Here is a 21,182-nt window from a genome sequence, read left to right as displayed (position 1 = left end):
CATCCCAAACCATCCCAATTTGGTTGAGGTCGGGGGATTGTGGAGGCCAGGTCATCTGTTGCAGCACTCCTTCACTCTCCTTGGTCAAATAGTCCTTACAAAACTGAAGGTGTGTTTTGGGTCATTGTCCTGTTGAAAAACAAATGATAGTCCCACTAAGCGCAAACCAGATGGGATGGTGTGTTGCTGCAGAGTGCCTTGAATTCTAAATTAGTCACTGACAGTGCCACCAGCAAAGCACCATCACACCTCCTCCATGCTTCACGATGGGAACCACACATGCAAAGATCATCTGTTCACCTACTCTGCGTCTCACAAAGACATGGCAGTTGGAACCAAAAATCTCAAATTTGGACTCAGTCCTAAAGGACAGATTTCCACCAGTCTAATGTTCATTGCTTATGTTTCTCGGCCCAAACAAGTCTCTTCTCCTTATTGTCATTTAGTAGTGGTTTCTTTGCAGCAACTCAAACATGAAGGCCTGATTCATGCAGTCTCCTCTCAACAGTTGATGTTGAGATGTCTGTTACTTTAACTCTAAAGCATTGATTTGGGCTGCAGTTTCTGAGGCTGGTAACTCATCCTCTGCAGCAGATGTAAGTCTGGGTCTACTTTTCCTGTGGTGATCCTCATGAGAGCCAGTTTCAGAGCTTTTTTTGCAACTGCTCTTCAAATTTTCCATATTGACTGACCATGTCTGAAAGTAATGATGGACTGTTGTTTTTCTTTGCTTATTTGAGCTGTTCTTGTCATAATATGGATTTGGTCTTTTACCAAATAGGGCCAAATAGAGCCCTTGTCACAACCCAACTGATTAGCTCAAACGCATTAAGGAAAGAAATTCCACAAATTAACACACCTGTTAATTTAAATGCATTCCTGGTGACTACATGAAGCTGGTTGAGAGAACACCAAGAGTGTGCAAAGCTGTCATCAAAGCAAAGGGTGGCTACTTTGAAGAATCTCAAATATGTTGATTTTTTTGCAACACTTTTGGTTACGACATGATTCCATGTGTTATTTCGTAGATTTGATGTCTTCACTATTATTCTACAAAGAAGAAAATAGCACAAATAAAAAACCCTGTAATGAGTAGGTGTCCAAATTGACTGATACTGCATGTCCAATATGAAAAACGTATTGCATTTAAGGTGATAGGCCACTTTAGATTGAGCGGTGACACTCCTTGGGTTGTACACTATGAAATTGGAAACTGGAAGTGCTCCTGATTTCTGCGACACAATGTACAGGAAATTGTGTACTATGGTGTAGTATGTCCAGAATGGAAAACGTACTGAACATCGTGCAAATTGAATAAGTTAATTAGCAATAGGATTTAAGTGTTTTCTAAAGTTGATTATATTATTAATAGCATTATGTCTTACTATGATATCTAGTAATTAATACTGTTAAGAATGCGATTGCTATAATATGTGCTATAAAAGGCGATTACCCTTATTCCTTTCATATTGTTAAACAAAATTCTAAGTATACCAACATTTCCTCAAAATGTTACAAATTTCGACCATTGGTATAAAACATTTTACCATCATTGCGGGACTTTTATTTTGAAGGAAAATCGCCAGAGTCACGACCTTATTCTTGCAGGCGGAAGGCAGGTCATGCCAACTACTACTGCCTAAAATAATTACTTCTGTTTCAATCATACTTCAATCATACTATGGTCAAAATTACAAATGTGTAATTCATCTAGGAGACAAGACAAAATAAGAAATTATGTAAATACAGAGTTGTCATCTTTTTGGAAAAATGTTGCCACCTGGCTGCCAGCCTCTGTACTTCATGCTGGTTTTGGGATTGCGTCGCAATAAGGGGTCTCCTTGGTCTATGTCTTTGGGTTTATCATACACCGTGGATATGAACAAGTCTGGTTTGGCCTTTTTCACAAAGTAGGTGCTCAGCTTCTCTCCATGGTACCTGCACAAAACAGCATATTGTAATCAGGGTTTTATTTGCCTGGATGTCAACAAGAATAACTTGTAATATCCTTCAACTTTCTGTTACCTTCCTGTACATATCCAAGTTACAAAGGCCATAGATTTAATCGTGATAGTAATTGTTGCACTCACCCAAAGCCCCTCTTGCATTTAGGATGCTGTCCTTCATTCTCCAAGGCTTCTGGAATCCCTGCCTGACTGTTACCCAGGCCCTTTCCCTCCTTCCAGCCCTGCTTCTCCATCACCCGGCGACCAACACCCTAGACAACATAAAAAGATCAGTACTAGTCCTAGTACCAGGCACAAGACAGTGGAAAAAGCCATTCCTGCTATTGAGGAATTCAGACCACACCAGTTACATTCTGCCCACTAAATAAGAACAGAGTACTAGGTAAATGGGTAGACATTCCAGCAAATGCTATTGGTAGACATTCCAACAGTACCTTGTAGCGGTATTTATTAGAGAGGGGTAAAGAATGATTTTGTTCGGGCGCCAGGCAGGTATTAACCATGCCGAAAGGAAAAGAGTAGAATAGAGAGAGTACCACTACCAGACCCACACACATCAGCAGAAGAGACTGCCGAGAGTGTAGCCTGTTTACCAGAAAGCCAGTGGAGAAAAAAAAAAGAATCCACACCATATAAAACCCACATCACAGCACATGGGTAACCCCAACAAGAATACCTCATACAATAATAATAATAATAATGGCAGAGCAATTTAACAGCAACTTCATACAAGAAAGAACCCAGTCATCAACAGAGGATTTCCACAATCTTCTCAGATGTCCACATGTCGCAAACTTCATCTCGGCACACATGTCATTAGTACACCTCAATACAGTTCACATAACAATGCATAACTTGCAAGCAACCTCCCTTTTAACAAAAATGACCACCCAAATACTTCTGGCAGGGCAATAATAGTCCAGCTCTAATGAACTTCAATGGGAAGTGCATTGGAAAAATAGAGAGTCTGTTGCAGGGTAAAGCACTGGAACAATAGAGGGAAGAGAAAAAGAGAAAGAGAACAAGAGAGATCTTAGCTGTGGTCTTCAGGCGTGCCGGTGTACTGTTTGACTGTCCGATGGTTTGTATGTTAAAGCTTCACAACAATGTTGCTACTAATACATAACGGGCGCGGTCCCAAACGAAAACAACCACAACCTAGAGCGATTACACCGATGATCGAGTTAAATACTTTATAAACTACACACGCTGAAAACAAACAAAACTTCTGCAGCACAAGCCCACACAATCAAACTGTCGCGCCACCCAAGAGCTCCTCCCCAAAGAGCTGAATGAGCTCTCTTTATTTCCTCATTCCTTACTGCTCATGCGCTCTTAAAGTGGCAGTGCACGGTGAAGGCTCCGTGCAGATTTCGCCACAACCTTTAGGTCTCCAAATGACCCCATAATGGTAAAATGATGAGCAGATTATTTAATTTTTGTACATTTTAAAACGCATCTCCTGCAGTTCTACACAGTTTGACATGACTTATGTCTTGAGTATACGGAGAGGTATTTCGAAAACACAGTATAGGTGGAAAGGCCCCCCCCAATTGGACATATTCCCCCCAATCGCCATCCCCGCAGGCCTTTTACATTGGCAATTTCGTCTATGCTTCAGACACACTATATGCTGAATAAAATAAGCTTTTCTCAGCAGTGACTTTTCTACCAAAACCAAAGCGTGGATTGCAGTCACTCCTAAGAGCAGTCTAATCTTGGTTTGCCCAGAAATTCAGTTTGTCAAATTTCAGCCCTGCTTGAGCAGCCCAGGTAAACTAAGTGCTGTTATTTCGAAGTCAAAACATCTAGGAGCAACAACAGCTCAACAGCTCACAAAGTGGTAGGCCACACAAGCTCACAGAACGGTACCGGCGAGTGCTGAAGCGCATTTAAATGATCTGTCCGTTGCGACACTCATTACTGAGATCCAAACTGCCTCTGGAAGCAACATCAGCACAATAACTGTCCGTCGGGAGCTTCATGAAATGGGTTTCCATGGCAGAGCAGCCGCACACAAGCCTAAGATCACCATGCGCAATGCCAAACGTCGTCTGGAGTGGTGTAAAGCTCGCCGCCATTGAACTCTAGAGCAGTGGAAACGCGTTCTATGGAGTGATGAATCACGCTTCACCATCTGCCCCAATGCATAGTGCCAACTTTAAAGTTTGGTGGAAGAGGAATAATGGTCTGGGGCTGTTGTTCATACTTCAAGCACCTTACTTCCAGTGAAAGGAAATATTAATGCTACAACCTACATGTTAGACTATTCTAACAACCTTACAGTGCCTTGCGAAAGAATTCGGCCCCCTTGAACTTTGCGACCTTTTGCCACATTTCAGGCTTCAAACAAAGATATAAAACTGTATTTTTTTGTGAAGAATCAACAACAAGTGGGACACAATCATGAAGTGGATTGACATTTATTGGATATTTCAAACTTTTTTAACAAATCAAAAACTAAAAAAATTGGGCGTGCAAAATTATTCAGCCCCTTTACTTTCAGTGCAGCAAACTCTCTCCAGAAGTTCAGTGAAGATCTCTGAATGATCCAATGTTGACCTAAATGACTAATGATGATAAATACAATCCACCTGTGTGTAATCAAGTCTCCGTATAAATGCACCTGCACTGTGATAGTCTCAGAGGTCCGTTAAAAGCGCAGAGAGCATCATGAAGAACAAGGAACACACCAGGCAGGTCCGAGATACTGTTGTGAAGAAGTTTAAAGCCGGATTTGGATACAAAAAGATTTCCCAAGCTTTAAACATCCCAAGGAGCACTGTGCAAGCGATAATATTGAAATGGAAGGAGTATCAGACCACTGCAAATCTACCAAGACCTCGCCGTCCCTCTAAACTTTCAGCTCATACAAGGAGAAGACTGATCAGAGATGCAGCCAAGAGGCCCATGATTACTCTGGATGAACTGCAGAGATCTACAGCTGAGGTGGGAGACTCTGTCCATAGGACAACAATCAGTCGTATATTGCACAAATCTGGCCTTTATGGAAGAGTGGCAAGAAGAAAGCCATTTCTTAAAGATATCCATAAAAAGTGTTGTTTAAAGTTTGCCACAAGCCACCTGGGAGACACAAACATGTGGAAGAAGGTGCTCTGGTCAGATGAAAACAAAATTGAACTTTTTGGCAACAATGCAAAACGTTATGTTTGGCGTAAAAGCAACACAGCTCATCACCCTGAACACACCCTATACCCACTGTCAAACATGGTGGTGGCAGCATCATGGTTTGGGCCTGCTTTTCTTCAGCAGGGACAGGGAAGATGGTTAAAATTGATGGGAAGATGGATGGAGCCAAATACAGGACCATTCTGGAAGAACCTGATGGAGTGCAAAAGACCTGCGACTGGGATGGAGATTTGTCTTCCAACGAGACAATGATCCAAAACATAAAGCAAAATCTACAATGGAATGGTTCAAAAATAAACATATCCAGGTGTTAGAATGGCCAAGTCAAAGTCCAGACCTGAATCCAATCGAGAATCTGTGGAAAGAACTGAAAACTGCTGTTCACAAATGCTCTCCATCCAACCTCACTGAGCTCGAGCTGTTTTGCAAGGAGGAATGGGAAAAAATTCCAGTCTCTCGATGTGCAAAACTGATAGAGACATACCCCAAGCGACTTACAGCTGTAATCGCAGCAAAAGGTGGCGCTACAAAGTATTAACTTAAGGGGGCTGAATAATTTTGCACGCCCAATTTTTTAGTTTTTGATTTGTTAAAAAAGTTTGAAATATCCAATAAATGTCAATCCACTTCATGATTGTGTCCCACTTGTTGATTCTTCACAAAAAAATACAGTTTTATATCTTTATGTTTGAAGCCTGAAATGTGGCAAAAGGTCGCAAAGTTCAAGGGGGCCGAATACTTTCGCAAGGCACTGTACATGTTAGACTATTCTTCCAACTTTGTGGCAACAGTTTGAGGAAGGCCCTTTACTGTTCCAGCATTACAATGCCCCCGTGCACAAAGCAAGGTCCATATAGAAATGGTTTGTCGAGATCAGTGTGGAAGAGCTTGACTGGCCTGCACAAAGCCTTGACCTCAACGAACACCTTTGGGATGAATTAGAATGCTGACTGCGAGCCAGGTCTAATCGCCAAACTTCAGTTCCCGGCCTCGCTCTTGTGGCTGAATGGAAGCAAGTCCAAGCAACAATGTTCCAACATCTAGTGGAAAGCCTTCCCAGAAGAGTGGAGGCTGTTATAGCAGCAAGGGGAGGGGGAGGGGGGGTGTCCACATACTTTTGATTATGTAGTGTAGTTCTTTAACATCCTGTGTTTTACCATTGATATGCTCTAGGCTATTTTGAAATCTTAAGGTAAGGAGCATCCAGTACTGCTGGAACGTCTTCCAATGGCATGTCCATTTTTTGTGAGAGAAATTACTGGTCACTCAAAAACAAGTATAAATTGCCCACACTTTAGATAAGGCCACACAAAAATACTTAACTAATGATAAAATAAAAATTAATAAAAAAAAGACGAATGATTAGTAAACCTACATTAAACATCTTATAGAGTAATCCATTATAAATGCTTTATTAAGTGGATTGGCACAAGGGCTTCCATACCTTTGTGAACTTCTCAAAGTTGCCGATTGGCTGATCTTGTCTACCAGACCGGTCCTCCAGCCCCTCCCTCAGCCTCTTCTCATACCGCATGCGGACGTAGTCACGGGAGTCCATGTCACCCCCGTCTGTGTGGAGAGAGTGGCCCCCACGAGATTCATTCTCTATGTACACCATTACTACCTTTTTTGCACTTCGTGCTGTTGTCTGTGCCTAACAACGTCTGTACCATGTTTGTGCCGCTGCCATGTTGTGATGCAACCATACTGCGTTGTCATGTGTTGTCGTTTTAGGTCTCTTTATGTGGTTTTCTCATGTCTTTGTGTGTGTCGTCCAAAATTTTGAATCACAGCCCCCATCCCCACAGGCCTTTTACATCTTGGTAGGCCATCATTGTAAATAAGAACTTGTTCTTAATTGACTTGCAAAGTTAAAACAAAGGTTAAATGTTCCTTCAAATGTCTTAAGACAGCATGCCTACCTAGTCCACTAGGATTTCAAATCAGTAAACAACGTTTCAATCCAGTTTTAATTTTTTAATTTTACCTTTATTTAACCAGGCAAGTCAGTTAAGAACACATTCTTATTTTCAATGACGGCCTGGGAAAAGTGGGTTAACTGCCTGTTCAGGGGCAGAACGACAGATTTGTACCTTGTCAGCTCGGGGGTTTGAACTCGCGACCTTCCAGTTACTAGTCCAACGCTCTAACCACTAGGCTACCCTGCTAGTAAAGTCTCGACAGCTGTGATGGAAACAGGAACTTTTGGTATAAAGTATAATATAATTTGTTCGTTCGACTTGGTGAGATCTTTTTGTGTTGGTAAAATTAATTATGCGAGAAATGGCAGTGGAAATGCCTTTATGTGCAAATATTGAATTCAACTTGGAGTCACGCAATGACATGGTGTAAGGTCCTCCCACTACGGCTCGAAACCACAAAGTTTAAATTAGGCTACAGATTAAATCATTAATGATGAACTTCACAGGTTGGTGAAAGTGCATGGTATGAGCTTGATGCTCCGGTCCAATACATACTGAGGGTCTTATGACATGATGACATGATGATCGATGCTTGACTGCCGTTGTGACAAATCAAAACATTCTCGCTCTAATGTCATCATTTAGACTAGCCTAACCATACTGTATCTGCAAGCTGTTGGCTTTTGCCAAAACCAGAGTAGACACATTTGCTATTTAAACGCAACAATTTGTGACAAAACTATGCGATGGAAAGACATTAAATATTCTTCAATGTTTTATTTAGTACATGAAAACTTAAAAATAAATGTGCGCACTACGTAATCACGCACAGATTTGTATTTGCAACAAGTCAGTTTGGTGGAAACACAAGCATATTTTCTTTATGCATATTTTAGAATACTCATATGAAAATCTGTTGCAAATTGGATGGAAGCCTGGCTATAGATCCTGAATTGTGAAGGAAAACATGCTATGTCAGGTTACCTTTGTCATAGTAAACACTCATGTCCACATCCCAATCATCTGCAGTTTGCTCATCAAAATCTAGGCGGAGAGAAAAAAACAATAATCACTATTTGACTAATGTATAATTATGAATTTTACAAGACAGAATTATTAAATCAGAAGGTCAGATCTTTAAGAGGGCTAGTGGAGCCCCTGTTATACCTCCTTCTTCCTCTTGCCAGTACTGGGCATCAGTGTAGAAGACCAGGCCCGAGCCTCCCTTCTCCCACTTCAGCTCTATCTCTTCCTCGTAGAGCCGCTCCTTGCTGCGTTCCTGGCTCGTCACGTCCTCATGTAGGGCCTCATGGCGCTCCCACTCCTCACAGCGGTCATCGTCCTACAGCACAGAAGAACACAAGGATCATATGCAATACAAGAAATGGCAAATGCATCTGTAAAGCCAGAGTTCACAGCAACAAGAATACTCTCATATTACCCAGCCATTGTTATGTAGGCTACTCAGATGTTTATACCTTGAGATGTATTTTTCTTTACTCTGGCTTTTTACCATTTTAAGCCCTTCCTCTTTTCAACATCATTCCCTTATGAACTTAACACAGCAAGTGCTGTAGCTCACAGGTTATAGGATATTTACAGTATACTCAATAACAAATTTAGACTCACATCATCTGCATTTGACTGGGCATCCTCGTCTTCCTCTGGTATTTCAGGGTCCCCTGAGGGGTCAGTGGGCCCCTGGGTTCCTGAGGGAGGGGCCACACTACCAGGACCTGATATTTCATGCCCACCAGCTGTGAAGACACTCTCCTCAGTTGATGGTGCTAAGCTGGTGTTATGGTACTGGAAGGGCACATTACCATAGCGCCGATTGCAGCTTGTCTTGGGGAAGGCGAGACCCAGCTTGCGTATGAGGCGTGGGGGTAGGCGGCATGACTGAATAAGCTGTAAGAATACCTTTACGGTTGTACCCACATTACCAGCCGGCATAAGAGAAGGTGGGTTCAGCTCTGGTAAGCCCTTTAGGTCCGCCTCTGTGAAGCGTTCTGTTAGTGCCACGTGGCGCCTGTGCCCGGACTTTGTCTTGTAGGGGAATTCAACCTCATCTGAAATAAAAATGTAGATTCATTACATTTTATGAATAGCATACAAAGAGGCAGATTTTATGGTTTTATGTCTGACCTCATCCCCAGGCTATTGTCTGATGCGCACGACAACCCATGACAAGATTGTAATGGTTCAGTTGCAGTGCCTTCAGAAAGTATTTTACACCCTCCCTGACTTTTTCCACATTTTGTTGTGTTACAAGGTGGGATTGAAATTGATTCTAAAATTACATAAGTATTCAACCCCCCAAGCCAATACATGCTAGAATCACCTTTGGCAGCGATTACAGCTGAGTCTTTAAGTCTCTACAAAAGCTTTACACACCTGGATTGTACAATACTTGCATATTATTATAATTTTTTTAATCTTAAAGCTCTCAAGTTGGTTGTTGATCATTGCTAGACAGCCATGTTCAAGTCTCGCCATTGATATTCAAGACAATTTTTGTCAAAACTGTAACTAGGCCACTCAGGAACATTCAATGTCATCTTGGTAAACAACTCCAGTGCAGATTTGGCCTTGTGTTTTAGGTGATTGTCCTGCTGAAAGGTGAATTTGTCTCCCAGTGTCTGTTGTAAAGCAGACAACCAGTTTTTTCATCTTGGATTTTGCCTGTGCTTAGCTCTTTTCTGATTATTTTTTCCCGTGTCCTTACTGATGACAAGCATACCCACATGATGCAGCCAGCACCATGTTTGAAAAATAGTGGTACTCAGTGATGTGTTGCGTTGGATTTGCCCCAAACATAAAGCTTTGTATTCAGGACAAATAAAACATTTTTTGACACATTTGCAGTTTTACTTAACTGCTTGCATGTTTTGGAATATTTTGTATTCTGTACAGGAGTCCTTCTTGCCACTGTTATTAAGGTTAGCATTGCGGAGTAACTACAATTTTGTTTATCCATCCTCAGTTCTCTCCTATCAGTTAGGTACGACTCATGGATCTTTGTAGTGGCAGGGTATATTGATACACCCTTCAAAGTTTAATGAATAATGTGCCATCACCATGCTCAAATGGCAGTTTTTTTTCACCCATCTACTAATAGGTCCCCTTCTTTGCGAGGCATTGGAAAATCTCCCTAGTCTTTGTGGTAGAATCTGTGTTTGAAATTCACTGCTCGACTGAGCGATCTTATGTGTAGGGTACAGAGATGAGTTAGTCATTAAAAAAAAATCATGTTAACTATTAGCACACAGTGAGTTCAGCAATTTACTCCTGAACTTACTTGCCATAACAAAAGGGGTTGATGCAAGACATTTCAGCTTTTTATTTATTTGTAAAAATGTTGAAAAACATAATTCTACTTTGAAATTATGGGGTATTGTGTCGAGGTCAGTGACACAATCTCAATTAAATCCATTTTAAATTCAAGCTGTAACAACAAAATGTGGAAAAATGATATGTAGCTATTTTGATACATTTTGTAATTAATCAAGCCACTGAAATATTTTTGGGGGACGATTTCCAAAGAACAAGCTAACTATCAAAGTTTCAGTGTGTTTAGCTAACGTTAGCTAGCTAAAATCTTCATAGCTAGCAGCATGGAGTCAGGACATAACCAAACTGTTGCTGAGATAATGGATGTTGAAACGTCCAAGGAGAAAAGAGGCATTGCTGAAACTCATTCATATGCTTGCAGTGTAAAAAAGGGTGCGAATGTGATTCATACCCTAATACCCCAACCAAGGAGCAACTTCCAAAGAAGTTGAGAAGTGAACCATCACTGAGGCAGCTACAGGACAACATCGTCCGCATCCTCGCGGCTAAAATCAAAGAGTGCAGCTGACATCATGGACTTGGTTAAAAAGAACACTCAGCATCGTTAACCTGAGGAAAGCGATTGATTTCAATGCTGAGGAAGTAAATACTCTGCAGCAGAACGCAACATTGAAAACTCAGGTTGCAAATCAGGAGAAGAAACTCACTGAAATGTAGTCAAAGGTAAACAAGACTGACCGGTATAGTCAGATGGAATCTTCAAATTTATGGAATCACAGAAAGATCTGACGAGAACATCAAAACAAAAGTGAAGGACATTTGCAGGGCAATAGTCCCGGAGGACAAGCAAAATGTTGTTGCAGGTTCTCTGGATGTAGTGCAGTGCCTGGGTAGGCTGAGAGATGGGGAGAACCAGCCACCACGACCAGTGATCATGAGATTAATCTCCAGGACAGCGAGGAATCTGACATGGAAAAGTGCAAAGAAAAATTACTATTTAAAGAACAACAACCTGAGCAGTTGACAAAGAAGCTCGGAATCGTCTGTGGCCGATGATTGAGAGAGCAAGGAAAGAGGGGAAAAGTGCATACTTTGCGGGAGCCAAGGCTTTGTTAATGGAAGGGAAATTTGCACTGATGCCTAGCTTGATGACTACTGGATTTACCAAGTGAATGGTGCAGGACTGATTTTTATTTGCAACCGATAAAATATATTTCTTAAGGAAAGAGCTTTATTTGTGTGAACCAATTATTTTATGGCAGGGAAATTCACTTAATGTTAGCTTGATTTGTTATTTGTTTTACCAATCTATGGCACAATGTTATTTGCAATTGTATAAAAATATACTTTAGGTCTACCACCTGCATGGTGCAAAGGACTGTTTTTATTTGCAACTAGAAAGAACGTTTCATTTTGTGAGAACCCGGTTCATGTGAACGTATACAAGTTTAATATTCTTCATATAGTCACTGTAATAGTAAATGTCAATTTCTGTTTTTTCTATTAATGCCAGGGAAATCCGTAAAATTTTGAAAAGGAAATCTTTATTTTTGTATTGTAAAAGATAAAAGTCCCAACTTTTATTTAATTCCACAGATACTGCGTATTGGAAATGTCAAATGGGGGAATGATATTCGGCACCAATGGGTCAGTAGGTGACGCAATTTTAAAAGGCAACTTTAAGGGTCATGAAGTAATGAAGCAGGTAATACAGGGAGATGGATTGTGCTATTGAGAGATGTCAACCACATTCAATTCCTTGTTGTTAAAACTTATGCTAACCATAACAAGTCAAGTAACTATTTTATTTAGAGACATCGAGAGGAAAGGAAGTAAAATGTCTACATTTCCATTGGCCAAAGCAAAATGTGGTGGAGATTTTAATACAATTTTACATGACAATCTAGATATAATTGCTATCTGTTTGTGAGATAAGGAATATATGTCTATGGTTAGGTGTTCTATATATGTGGAGACATAAGAACCCAGATAAGATTATGTTTACATGGAGAACCAAAGATGTATCTATACAATCCCATATTGATTTATGGCTGACAAGGTTGATACAGTCTCAATTGAACCATCGATTTTAACAGACCACAAAGGGATTTCAATAAAGATAAATATGAATGGTTTGTCAACAAAAAAAGTTAGTATTGGTTACTGGAAAATGAATAAGAATTTACTAGAGAATGAAGTATTTAAGAAGCCAGTAGCAGGAATGAAAGACTTTTTGGGATTTCAATGGGGGAAAAAAATAGCTCGTGCCAAGAGAGAAAGAAATTACATAAAGGGAATAATGGATTACACAAAAAAAGATGATCTAACTAATTAGGAATTACTGGAGCCATCATCACTGCAAATGCAGTTAGACTATCTACGAGGAAAAGACCCGGGGAGGATTTGTAAGATTGAAAATGGATGGAGGGAGAGAAAAAAACAAAATATTTAATTTAGGAAAAAAAGGGCAGGCGAAATGACATCCATACGTAAATTAATTCTCAATAATAATCCCAATGAAAATCCAAAATAAATCTCTCAACAGGATGTTTTATCAGAATCTGTATACATCAGTCCAGTCAACTTCCAATATGGATCCTTTCTTAGACAATGTAGCAAACATTGCTAAGATAGACAGATAATGATTTCAGGGATTTTTGTGATGAGTTACCTGAAATTGAGATAAAAGATTGTATTGAATACCTTAAGGACAATAGGTCCCCTAGAAACGGTTTAATAAGCGAGTTCTATAAAACATTCAATGATCAATTGATTCCTTTCATTCTTGCAAGAATCGATAGAAAAAGGGGAGCTTACCGGCTTCCTTAAAGCAAGGTGTAATTACTTTGATTCCCAAACCTAACAAGAATAGTCTTTATATAGACAACTGGAGGCCCATTAGCCTGTTGAATAATGATGGAAAATTATTTGCCCTTGTATTTGCTCAGCGGTTGAAACAAGGCATACATCATATAATTGATGAAGAACAATCTGGTTTTCTACATGGTCCACACATTAGTAAATAACATCAGGTTGATCTTAGATATGATTGACTATTAATGACCTCATCCTTGATGATAGTTTTCTTATGTTTGTTGATTTTTATAAAGATTTTGACACTGTAGAACATGAGTTTATGTTCAAAGCAATCCGTGTATTGGGGTTTGGTGACTTTGATGTTTTAGATTTCAGTATATTAAGAACCAGAACAGTATTTGGAATGTCTTCCCTAATTATTTATTTGACTTATTTGTTGGTGGTTTAGAATTTCTGCTTCAGTGTAATTTTAATGTTGATAACATCCCAGTAAAATTGGCCAAATTCCATAAGCAGGCACTTTTAGCTTAGCTGTTAGCGTATAAACAGCTTTCCCTCACAGATACTTTCTATGGAACAACAAAGATGAACGATTTAAAAATGTATTTTTTTTGTAACTGGTTTGATATTTTTTTTTACTGAAGTTACTGAATGAGGATGGATATCTACTCTCATATGGGGATTTCTTGATGAGTTTTGAATTCCAATAACCCCCGAAAGAATATGCAATTTTTGATTCAATTCCTAGGGGGGAGTTGTATTTTTAAATTTTTCATTCCTGTGTGGTTGAAGTAATAGCGTTACATGAAAATACATTAATTGGCAATATTAAAATCCTCAAAGAGAAATGTAGTAATAAACAGATTAGGAGTATTGTTTGTGATACACTTCCCTCAGCAGGATTTCTTGGGTAGAATATCTATGGTGATATACAATGTAGGAAAGCATGGAAAATTGCTAACAAAATAATAATGTATCAGTAACAAGGTAGAGGTTTCATTTAAAATGTTACATAGAATTTATCCTGTGAAACATGTTTTGGAAAGATTCAAGCTGAATATTGACTATAATTGTGAGTTTTTACCAGTATTTATAGTATCATGTTTTGGATTGACTCACACAACTTTATTACATACAGGACCGGTTGTACAATTTAATGGTTTTGAAATGATTTTTTCAGAAATTCTGACATTAATAAAGATACATTTAATTCAACTGCTAATAATACTAGGTACATTTTATATTCACAAATGCAAATTCTCAAATTCCAAACCTAGCTTTTTTTACCTTAATAAAATGAATTTAAACAATATGGCACTACTTCATTAACTAAAATGAAAAAACAAAAAGGCAAATAAATGTGTATTATTAATGAATATGATTTGTTTGTTTAGGATTCCTGGCAATATAAAAGTTTGTGTATGCTTGTTTGCATGTGACTATTCCTCTTGTTTGTTGATTTTTGTTAATAATAAATAAATAAATAAATATATATATATAAGTAAAAAAAAGACACCTGAGATCCCGAATTGAGTCCAATCACATTACATTTGAACCCCTTAGCCCTCGCGCTAGCCACTTTCCCTCGGTCGAATCCCCGTCGAATCCAGGGCTGCGTTTCAAAATCAAGTAGACAGCCCTCGGCCGTAAACCCTCACGCTTCAAACACACGGACTGTGTTTTTGCATCACTGCTGCATAACAGCAGTAGCGCAGCTAGGCAACTATACTGATGCAGGTATCTTTTGCAGCTGGTCGCATGCGGTTGGACACATTGAGAAGAAAATCATTTTCGCAGTATCCTCAAAACCGTGTCTTTGACACAACTACTGACACCTACAGGGACATAAACACAAAAAAATACTGCTTGGAGACAAGTGTCCACAATAGTAGGATTTGCAGGTCAGTTTAGTAGTGAGCTTGTGCTAGATGTGGTTAGCTAGCTAGCTAACGTAGCCAATGAGGTGTGTGAAAGAAAGTCATAAATTATTCTAGTTACTACGCCTGATAACTTTACCAAATAATTATGTTTGAAAGAGTGTGAATGTCAGATAATTAATAATAGACATGGTAGATACTACTGTACTAGAGGTCGACCGATTATGATTTTTCAACGCCGATACCGATTATTGGAGGACCAAAAAGGCCGATACCGATTAAGCGGACGATTATTAAAACATTTGTAATAATGACAATTACAACAATACTGAGTTAAAATAAGTTAACTTAATATAAAACATCAATAGAATCAATTTAGCCTCAAATAAATAATGACTATTTAGACTATTTCTCTGTATACCATTTGTATTTCATATACCTTTGACTATTGGATGTTCTTATAGGCACTATAGTATTGCCAGTGTAACAGTATAGCTTCCGTCCCCCTCCTCGCCCCGACCTGGGCTCGAACCAGGAACACATCGACAACAGCCACACTCAAAGCATCGTTACCCATCGCTCCACAAAAGCCGTGGCTCTTGCAGCGCAAGGGGAATAACTACTCCAAATCTAAAAGCGAGTGACGTTTGAAACAGTATTAGCGCACACCCAGCTAACTAGCTAGCCATTTCACATTGGTTACACCAGCCATTAGGCTGATAGGCTTGAAGTCATAAACAGCGCCGTGCTTACGAAGAGCTGCTGGCAAAACGCGCGAAAGTGCTGTTTGAAAGAATGATTACGGGCCTGCTGCTACTCAGTCAGACTGCTCTATCAAATATAACATAACACACAGAAATACGAGCCTTTGGTCATTAATATGATCGAATCCGGAAACTATCGTTTCGAAAACAAAACGTTTATTATTTCAGTGAAATACGGAACCGTTCGGTATTTTATCTAACGGGTGGCATCCCTAAGTCTAAATATTCTTGTTACATTGCACAACCTTCGATGCATGTCATAATTACGTAAAATTCTGGCAAATTAGTTCGCAATGAGCCAGGCAGCCCAAACTGTTGCATATACCCTGACTCTGTGTGCAATGAACGCAAGAGAAATGACACAATTTCACCTGGTTAATATTGCCTGCTAAACTGGATTAGTAGTTATAACTAGTGATTATGATTGATTGTTTTTTTAAGATAAGTTTAATGCTTGCTAGCAATTTACCTTGGCTTCTACTGCATTTGCGTAACAGGCAGGCTACTCGTGGAGCGCAATGGTTAGAGCGTTGGACTAGTTAACTGTGCGGTTGCAAGATTGAAAGCCCTGAGCTGACAAGGTGAAAATCTGGGCAATTAACCCACAGGTCCTAGGCAGTCATTGAAAATAAGAATGTGTTCTTAACTGACTTGCCTAGTTAAATAAAAAGGTATCAAATTTAATTTTATAAAATAAAAATAGGCAACCAAAAATACTGATTTCCAATCGTTATAAACACTTGAAATCGGCCCTAATTAATCGGCCATTCCGATTAAAATCGGTCGACCTCTATACTGTACCCCTGAATTTGGTCAGATAACCGTGTGCGTGTGTCTGAGTGTACAGTAGGTGACATGTTCATGATAGCTATCTAATAACTATAGTTATGCTAGGTAATGGTTTGGCTTATCATGTCTATGTAGAAGAAGATTTTAGGAGGAAGTGGAGAGGACTCAGGGACAGAGAGAGAAGGGAAGAGGTCTGGGTCAGCCGCTTCAGGCCAGCAGCCTTGGCGCTTCTGCCACATTTTCTTTTCTGGATCCATTTATTGTGCCTATGGCAACGAGTGGCAATTTTACAGCCAGACCCTCTACTACGTCAGCCACAAGTGTTGTCGCCACCGGTGCATCAAGACCCTCAACGTCATCTACAAGTGCGACCATCGCCTCCACCGGTGCAGCGAGACCCTCTACAACATCTACATCATCCACAAGTATGACCACCACCGGTGCAGCCATGGAAGATGATGAAATGGAGGAAGCACCTCTGGATCTAGGACCACCTTATTATGAACCTCACGGAAGTGACCACTGAGGACCTCGTTGAACAGGATGTGGCCATGGAGAGAAACAGAGAGAAACAACGTCACACCAGGTGTCATCGGAGGGACCAGCCCCCAGAGCCACTCAACTCATTTCAGCAGAGGCTCCTCCAAGCTGTCGAGAGGGATGCAGCCCAACCTGATGCTCACAGGAAGGAGGATGAACAAAATTCACCCAACTTATTGTGGTAAGTTTGCGGAAGGCTAACTGAAACATTTGACCCAAGTTAAACCATTTAAAGACAATGCTACCAAATACTAATTGAGTGCATGTAAACCTCTGACCCCCTGGGAATGTGATGAAAGAAATAAAAGCTGAAATAAATCATTCTCTACCATTATTCTGACATTTCATATCCTTAAAATAAAGTGGTGATCCCAACTGATTTAAGACAGGGCATTTTTTACTAGGATTAAATGTCAGGAATTGTGAAAAACTGAGTTTAAATGTATTTTTGTATGTAAACGTCCGACTTCAACTGTACATAAATGTTTAATATCCATAATTTGTATGATTATTTATTTGAATTGTGAGCCCTCCAGTTTCACTGGAAGAGGTCCCGCTACCGTGCTGCCTATTAAGGCACAAACATGTATCGTAAAATTATGTTTTTGTTTGGTTAGCTTTTGGAAACGTTAGCTAGCACATACAACTTTCCCTGACACACTTTATTGTCGAATGGCTAGTATTCGATGTGACTTCTGCGGACGCGTTCTCTTCTATCCTTCCTGTTTGGCCCTGTCCGGGGGGGTCCTCGGATGGGGCCACAGTGTTTCCTGACCCCTCCTGTCTCAGCCTCCAGTATTTATGCTGCAGTAGTTTATGTGTCGGGGGGCTAGGGTCAGTTTGTTATATCTGGAGTACTTCTCCTGTCCTATTCGGTGTCCTGTGTGAATCTAAGTGTGCGTTCTCTAATTCTCTCCTTCTCTCTTTCTTTCTCTCTCTCAGAGGACCTGAGCCCTAGGACCATGCCCCAGGACTACCTGACATGATGACTCCTTGCTGTCCCCAGTCCACCTGACCGTGCTGCTGCTCCAGTTTCAACTGTTCTGCCTTATTATTATTATTATTCGACCATGCTGGTCATTGATGAACATTTGAACATCTTGGCCATGTTTTATTATAATCTCCACCCGGCACAGCCAGAAGAGGACTGGCCACCCCAGATAGCCTGGTTCCCCTCTAGGTTTCTTCCTAGGTTTTGGCCTTTCTAGGGAGTTTTTCCTAGCCACCGTGCTTCTACACCTGCATTGCTTGCTGTTTGGGGTTTTAGGCTGGGTTTCTGTACAGCACTTTGAGATATCAGCTGATGTACGAAGGGCTATATAAATAAATTTGATTTGATTTAGCCAAGATAGGAAATGCAATCTTAATTGACTGTAGCGCATATAAAGCATACACAAGATCTACCGGTGGTTCCATGATGAATGAAAACAAAACTGTGGGACGAACGAGTGATGAATTTACGTGAAAGAGCAGTCAATTTAAAATTCATTCATTCTTTGTTTGCACTGCAAGTGTCAACTCATCATATGTCATAAGAAGTGTCCACTTAATTTGAGGGCTGAGGGTGTGTCTTTGACGTGTTTGGAATGCAGCCTTTGACCACTTGGGAGGTTGACATGACCCACAATTCAATGCAAACTGTAGTCACGTGTCAAACTTCGGTGGCCGCGGAGTGTCAAATTTAATCAACATGGCTGCATTTTTGGCATGCGAGACAAAATTATCTAACTAGCTTGCTAAACAATAGATATAGATGACATTGATTTTAGCATTGGCAAATGGGAATGATGCTCAAATTGGCTTAGTCGTAGTGAGGAGCCTATAAAACATAGCTACCTTCATACATTTTGGGGGGAATTCTGAAATGTATTGTAATAAATGCCCAAACTGTAAAACTAGCTGGCCACCTATGGGTGACTGTAGCTAGCTACCTGACAGGAGTGTTCGTTAGCTTTGTTAGATTGATAGGTGCATTCTTAGCTTGAGGTTGGTCATTTTTAACCTCAATTTCAAGATATCCACCAAGGACATTGCCTCTCAATCATCAATCTCTCACTTGAGCAAGCAACATTTAATGTACACTCGGATGTGACGATGTAAAAGGTTGAGATGTAATTATCAAATCAGTAAAGCAGAAGCCAAGGGGTTAATAAGAACAATGTTTAAAAACAAATGGCAAGAGTTGTGGAACAGGGAGAGAAAGGGAAAACAACCTGTGTAAGATCCAGAAAAGGTGGGGCAGGGCCAAGAATAAAGGGAGGAAAATGTAGCCACAAGGTTGAGACTGGGACACACAAGGCTCCTGAGCTGACAAGGTAAAAATCTGTCGTTCTGCCCCTGAACAGGCAGTTAACCCACTGTTCCTAGGCCGTCATTGAAAATAAGAATTCGTTCTTAACTGACTTGCCTAGTAAAATAAAAGGTAAAATTAAAAAAAATTCCCCGGCACCAATGACGATTATTAAGGCAGCTCCCCGCACCTCACTGATTCAGAGGGGTTTAGTTAAATGCGGAAGACATGTTTCATTTAAGTCCATTCAGTTGTACAACTGACTAGGTATCCCCCTTTCCATTCCAATAGTGCATTGACATTGGTAGGGAAACATCTGACTGGGAGGTGTGATCATTGTCAGGAGGAGATGGAGACAGTGGAACATGTTCTATTTAAGTGCTGGAAATATGTGAGGGAAAGGGTGCGATTGTTATTACATTTGGGGAGTAATGGGGTTGAACAGCCAGGATTAAGTGAACTGCTTGGGATATCTTCAGTGGATGTAGTATTACATTATGCATTGGTTGGATGCCAACCACCATATAAAACCAACAGAAGACTATGTAAATGTCATTCAGGGGCTGAGGATGGTCTACTTTGTTTTTGGACTGCAGTTGGACTACCGATGGGTTCAAACCTATTTTTCCCAGTCTGACTTGATGCTACTTTCATGATTTATGGCCATTTTTTTCTTTCTGTGGCCTCCATTGATTTAGCCGCTCTACTTTTGGCCACCCTACACGGGTAAAAACTCCAATCATTTAACAAATGATGGTATAGATGTGAGGTTTGGACCATTGGTTTTCTTAGTGTAGGCCTATTATCTACACAATTAACATTTTACCCATTGGTGAAAAGATGCCTGAATGTAAAAATGTTTTACGTACAAACCGGTCAAAACGTACAGATTTTCATGATATCATAGGACATCTATTTATTAGACAGTTAGAATGTGGCTTAAAGTCCCTCGAAGCCCAGATGTTCTAGTGTTAATGACTCCAAATACATACTAACCTGTGGAAGGTGATACTTTCACTTTTCTTATCACACAACGCCTCGCAAGCCAGTTGCCCTTCGAGTCGATCCATTGATTCCCCGCGTACATATGGACCAATCTGGCCGCCTCATTTGAAGGTACCGATACCACGCAACAACATGTTTTTATACTCTTCGGCGAAGATCCACTCTCCTCTGTGCCCTCCTCGACATCTGTGGATGGCATTTCTGTTGTCGGAATGTCTCTACTCGTATGGTCTGACATGTTGACTTGGGTGCCCTCGGACTCCTTCAAAATCTCCGGTCGATGTCGGTAATGGAAACACAAGAAACCATTGTTTTCTATGAATTGACTAAAAAAGTTTCGAAGGTTAGCAGATCGAAAGGCAGCAGGTATATTGCTAACAGCAAAGTACATAGCCGAGCTGGATTCAGCCATATTTGTTTATTTGTTGTCGACCAACGTCATTACGGAAGTGATCGAGAAGACGACCGGTCGTGTCAGTAATAAACGAAAATGTAAAACCATTCAAAATTAAACGTAGTAGCGCCATCTACTGCATGGAGGAAGCATGTTAGACCACCTAAAATTGCTAGGTGTGCGTGCTGGCTATAGTCAAAACGAATTGTATTGTCACATGCTTCACAAACAACAGGTGTAGACATTTTTAAATATATTTTACCTTTATTTATCTTGGCAAGTCAGTTAAGGACAAATTCTTATTTTCAATGACAGCCTAGGAACAGTGGGTAAACTGCCTGTTCAGGGGCAGAACAACAGATTTGTATCTTGTCAG

At 40.2% G+C, this 21,182-nt stretch overlaps 1 protein-coding gene across 1 annotated transcript; it reads right to left on the bottom strand.

Moving 5' to 3' along the window:
- Positions 1 to 1,541: 1,541 nt before the first annotated feature.
- On the bottom strand, positions 1,542 to 20,851 carry gpatch3 (G patch domain containing 3). The gene is made up of 7 exons (XM_064945189.1): positions 20,404 to 20,851; positions 8,669 to 9,108; positions 8,207 to 8,381; positions 8,024 to 8,083; positions 6,562 to 6,686; positions 2,091 to 2,218; positions 1,542 to 1,938 (listed from the first exon to the last, which is right to left on the bottom strand). Exons 1-7 carry the CDS (start codon positions 20,822 to 20,824, stop codon positions 1,755 to 1,757), a joined length of 1,533 nt encoding a protein of 510 aa, XP_064801261.1. The 5' UTR covers positions 20,825 to 20,851; the 3' UTR covers positions 1,542 to 1,754.
- Between the last annotated feature and the right edge of the window lie 331 nt (positions 20,852 to 21,182).

Source organism: Oncorhynchus masou, chromosome 29, assembly GCF_036934945.1.
Source record: "Oncorhynchus masou masou isolate Uvic2021 chromosome 29, UVic_Omas_1.1, whole genome shotgun sequence".
In the NCBI taxonomy this organism is placed as follows: Eukaryota; Metazoa; Chordata; class Actinopteri; order Salmoniformes; family Salmonidae; genus Oncorhynchus; species Oncorhynchus masou.
Note: the sequence above shows the minus strand (reverse complement) of the source record. Positions and strands in the feature narration are given on the sequence as shown.

What these genes read in the sequence shown, in the direction of transcription:
- gpatch3 (XM_064945189.1), bottom strand. Translation starts at nt 20,824, where the DNA reads ATGGCTGAATCCAGCTCGGCTATGTACTTTGCTGTTAGCAATATACCT. An exon ending in CCCAGTCAAATGCAGATGAT is followed by an intron (nt 8,382 to 8,668) that starts GTGAGTCTAAAT and finishes TCTGTGCTGTAG; the next exon opens with GACGATGACCGCTGTGAGGA. An exon ending in GAGTGTTTACTATGACAAAG is followed by an intron (nt 6,687 to 8,023) that starts GTAACCTGACAT and finishes CTCTCCACACAG; the next exon opens with ACGGGGGTGACATGGACTCC.